The 4,312-nt window shown below is 30.1% G+C and overlaps 1 protein-coding gene across 1 annotated transcript; it reads right to left on the bottom strand.

Annotated features, from left to right (window-relative positions):
* Positions 1-1,190: 1,190 nt before the first annotated feature.
* Positions 1,191-2,075, bottom strand: LOC112906644. The gene is made up of 3 exons (XM_025981173.1): positions 1,822-2,075; positions 1,608-1,760; positions 1,191-1,531 (listed from the first exon to the last, which is right to left on the bottom strand). Exons 1-3 carry the CDS (start codon positions 1,846-1,848, stop codon positions 1,229-1,231), a joined length of 483 nt encoding a protein of 160 aa, XP_025836958.1. The 5' UTR covers positions 1,849-2,075; the 3' UTR covers positions 1,191-1,228.
* Positions 2,076-4,312: the final 2,237 nt, after the last annotated feature.

The raw sequence follows: 4,312 nt of genomic DNA, 5'->3' as shown, positions 1-4,312 counted from the left end.
TCTATCTCTTAGGGATAACCCACAATAACCATTTTTTATCCTTTACTTTTTACGAGAAATAATGGCTTATTTACGAAGCGATTTTAAGCAATACAGCATTAATCCTTATCCAATTAAGTACTTTTAAATACATTGTGCATTTAATCTAGATCAATATGGCCCTTTACAGCATGTACTTTAAATGAATATTTTCGAAGATATTACAGACTTATCTTATCTTTTGAAGATTTCCCCTTCTCGATAATAATCTAAACAAAACAAAACTATACATATTTAGTATTAGCATTGTACCCGTGCGAAGCTGGGGCGGGTCGCTAGTATAACATAAATAATATACTCGCTATCTCTATTAAATTAGAAGTATTTTTGTGAAAATATTTATTGAATTTCCCGGCATCTCCACCCTTTCGGAAATAATGAAAATTTGTTTGTTTACATTTAAGTTTAATCATGTCCCAAGAAGTTACCCAAAGATTTATTATTACGCCTTAAATTTTGAAAACTTACACACCGACTTATGATATATAGTCCTAATTATCCTTCAGTAACCTAATTTTACTTTCAATTCAAATTTATACGCTAGCATTCGCTGTAATTCATCGCATCCAATTACATATGCAACAAGACTTCAACTGATGCAGTTTTATTCATCAATCAGATTTTTTAACTTTGAGTATTTTACAATTTCGAATTAAAATACAACAGACATTTAGGTACCTGTATGCTGTATGATGTGTCACGTGTTGAATGCGTAAATAATCAGTTTTTAATGGAAAGTTGAATGAACCAGAAAGAGAAGAAAGTTTTATATTACAAAGTAATTTTTGAATGTATGAGCTTTGTGGACTTGTGGACGATTAATCATGTAAATTATCCATTAAATGTCGAAAATAAGACATTAGTAATGATATATATTAATAATTATTAGCAATTATTAAAAAATGTCATTGAAAATTTTGGTGGAGGCGCCGGTACAATTTAAAACAATGACTATGATTGACCTATATATCTGTCTTTATTTACGTAGATTGATGAACTTTTATCTTTAAATCATATTTTACCATTTAGACTCAGCTAGGGATGTTAATTGCTATTCCTTTTTTTTATTAAACTACAATTTGTAATGTGACATATAGACAACCCAATATACAGTAAATTTTACAACTCTAATTAAGTAACTACAAAGAAAATTAGAGATTTTAGATTGGTGTGAACGTTTTCCCCCTTTTTAGTTGTATATAGAATAAATTTTAGGATTTTCACAAAATGTTACCGATTTCTTCTCGTTGTTTTGATCAGTACGCATCATTAAAGTACTTGGAGAGACTCTATTGGATCTTATAGACATCCGGATACTTCTTCTGAATGTGCTGGCACGTCTTAAGCTTTCTGTTTGCACTATCTCAGAAGTGATGGTCTTGTTTAATATGTCTAAGCATATTTCTGGAATCCTTGATGGATCTAAATTCTCATTACTTTCAGTGTAATTTACTAGTTCTTTAATAACTGCAGTCTGTTGATCTGAGGATATCTACAAAAAGCGCAAAAAATATTAGAAAATCTAAACATATTGAAGGTACGAAAGTAACAACAAAAGTGCATCATACCTTTGTAAGGGCTTGTCTTATTAGAAATTCGTGCCTCAAAGAAATCCAAGTTAAATCGTATTTTTTATTTCTTAGCCAGTTGTACATATTTTTATCATCATTTGGATCTGCTTCATTTAGTTTTATTTGTTGAGCGTGCATTAAAATTTGCACCTAAAAGTTTTTTTAATTTTATTAAGTTCATTTCAACAAGCACCTTGAAACTTTTTATTACCTGGCTTAAAAATAACGAGCAATTCATTTTTTAAATAAAATAAATATTTGACTGTATAGAATAGAAACCAAACTTTTCATATTAATATTAGAGAGAAATAGTCATAAATAAAGCATTAAGAAAATCAAGTGTAATGTAAACAGATTAAGAAGATAAAGTTCATATGCAAATATAATATCTACTAGATACCTTTTAATTAAAACGATAAATTCATATATTTATGGCTAAACAACTGGGAAGTAAGTTTACTTTTACTCTTGTGAACNATAATAATTATGACAAACAAAAGTATATTATATGTTCGAATTATTATGTTGCGTTAATAAATGAATTTTGTAGTTAAAGTTTTGACGTAAGCGTAAATTAATGGTGGGGACTCGGTTTAGACTCCTAATGCACTCGGTTACAACTCCTAACGGACTCGGTTCAGGCTCTTACAGGACTCGGTTGATGCTATAATAGCATTCGGTTTAGACTCTACATAAGAACTTTACTGCACTGTAAACTATTTCACAAATGGTAACTTTAGTTTAGTTTTAAGCCTTTATCTTACGAGTATTCTAATGGAAAATGAAAGCGTTAAATAAAAATAATTGTTTATACTGAGCTGAATTTAAGTTCAAGTTTCTCGAATATTTATCGACAAATGGAGGCAATCTTAATAGATGTAGGAAATTTGGACTGTTTTGAAAATAATAAAATATTTACCAAGCGTGTAAGGTCATCCATTCGCTTGATAAAATTGTAGAAAGATGCACTTAATTCTTCGCTGTTTACAATGATAATGTGTTGTAATTGTGCACTTATTAATCAAAAATGAAAAAGTACTCACGAACTTCTTTCGATGACATTATTTTTTTTTATTATGTGAAAACTAAAACGCAAAATAATTTGAAACAATTAGCGTATGGGAGTTCATTTTGAACGGCATCAACTTGTAGATCACATAGTATACGTTATTCTTAATCAAAACTAACTATGAGTTTTCTATTTTAATGCAAAATTCTTCTGAAACATGTATCGAGAATAGTCAATGGCATATGTAGTAAATCGTAGACAATAAAATTTGTAATTGAGATGTGATTTAGGTTGCTATCATGTTAGGTTTGCTAATTTTAATGAGTTTACAACAATCAATCAACTTTTGCTTGTTGTTTGAACCCCTAAACTCCCTGTGACTACATCTCTGCATAAATGTATCGGAAAATCGGGATGTATCAATGTTTCTATAACTTTAAAAAGTAACATTGTTGTTAGAAAATTTTCAATCTCTTTAACAATTAATACCATCCGTACGTCTCTCATTAATAAGTTCCATTTTTATGTTTAGGTACGTCATTCTTTTAGGCAACGTTATCTATCATATTTTTAGTACAAGTAATAAAGTATAAAATAATTTTCTTCCTACTCAGGTACATTATTTATTACTGGATTAAACGCGGTAAACTTAATAGCAGTAATTATTGGAAAAGTGTTTAAAATTAATCTACTTTCTGGGAATATCTATGGAATATTCCACCCTACGTCTAAACAAACTGAAATCAGTTGATAAGGTTTAATGCCAAAATGCCTTTTTTAAGACATCAATGTAGAAACGCGACGATATAAAACGTAAAAATTAAATTCCATTTTTCAACATTTTCAACTTTAATGTTTTGTGGACGACATCATCAACAACTCAACGAGCGAGCTATTTGCTTCAAAGGTCTTCTTTTTTCTTATTAATAAAGATAAACCTCTCATTGTTTTGGCATAAAGTTGTTTCACTATTGAACATTTTGATTAACTGCTTGCTATCAACTGCTTCATCAGTAATTCTTATTCGAAGGGATAATAAAGAAGCAGCGACGAATTGAAAGCTTAATGCTTTACACCTATTGGGTCTTAAGTTCTCTAGTTATGCTTTTCATTTTTCGAACTTTCTTACGCGTTTTTATTGAATTCTAAGAAGATCAGTGACATTGTAAGCAGAAAATACATTCACACTTAATTGATAGGAAACAGATTGTCATTAACAAACAAAAAAGAAGATACTTGCCATTGTAATTTTATTGAGTTTGAACGTTTGCCATCAACTGCCAACTGCGCATGTATGCCTTTGTCCGAGGGCGCTATGCTTTGGTGACCTCAAAAGCCCATGGAATAAAGTCTAGTAGACTTAACTAGTATCCGAGGAAGCGGTTTATATTTTGACATGTGGTACTACATATACCAGAACTTTAATGTTATAAAAATTAGGAAAGGTATGAATGTTTTTTCATACTATATATATACATACATATAGGGTTGTTCGGAAAGTCATTTCGTTTTTTTTTGTGGAAATGAAAGACAGTTTTCGTATAATAAACAAATACTTTATTAAATTATATATTGACCGTTCTGGTCCAACACCTTTTGCCATCTTTCTGGTAGTAGCATAATTCCACGCTCATAAAATTTTTGGTCTTTGCTGGCAAAAAACTGATCGAGGAGGTTTTTGACCTCCTCATTT

The sequence above is a fragment of the Agrilus planipennis genome, unplaced genomic scaffold, assembly GCF_000699045.2.
Source record: "Agrilus planipennis isolate EAB-ADULT unplaced genomic scaffold, Apla_2.0 scaffold1, whole genome shotgun sequence".
NCBI classification, from domain to species: domain Eukaryota; kingdom Metazoa; phylum Arthropoda; class Insecta; order Coleoptera; family Buprestidae; genus Agrilus; species Agrilus planipennis.
The sequence above is the reverse complement of the archived record's forward strand: the minus strand, read 5'-3'. Positions and strand labels throughout refer to the sequence as shown.

Coding starts and splice junctions, on each gene's coding strand:
- LOC112906644 (XM_025981173.1), bottom strand. CDS start 1,848: ATGAATTGCTCGTTATTTTTAAGCCAG. Junction 1,761..1,821: donor GCTCGTTATTTTTAAGCCAG/GTAATAAAAAGT, acceptor AAAAACTTTTAG/GTGCAAATTTTAATGCACGC. Junction 1,532..1,607: donor TAAGACAAGCCCTTACAAAG/GTATGATGCACT, acceptor CGCTTTTTGTAG/ATATCCTCAGATCAACAGAC.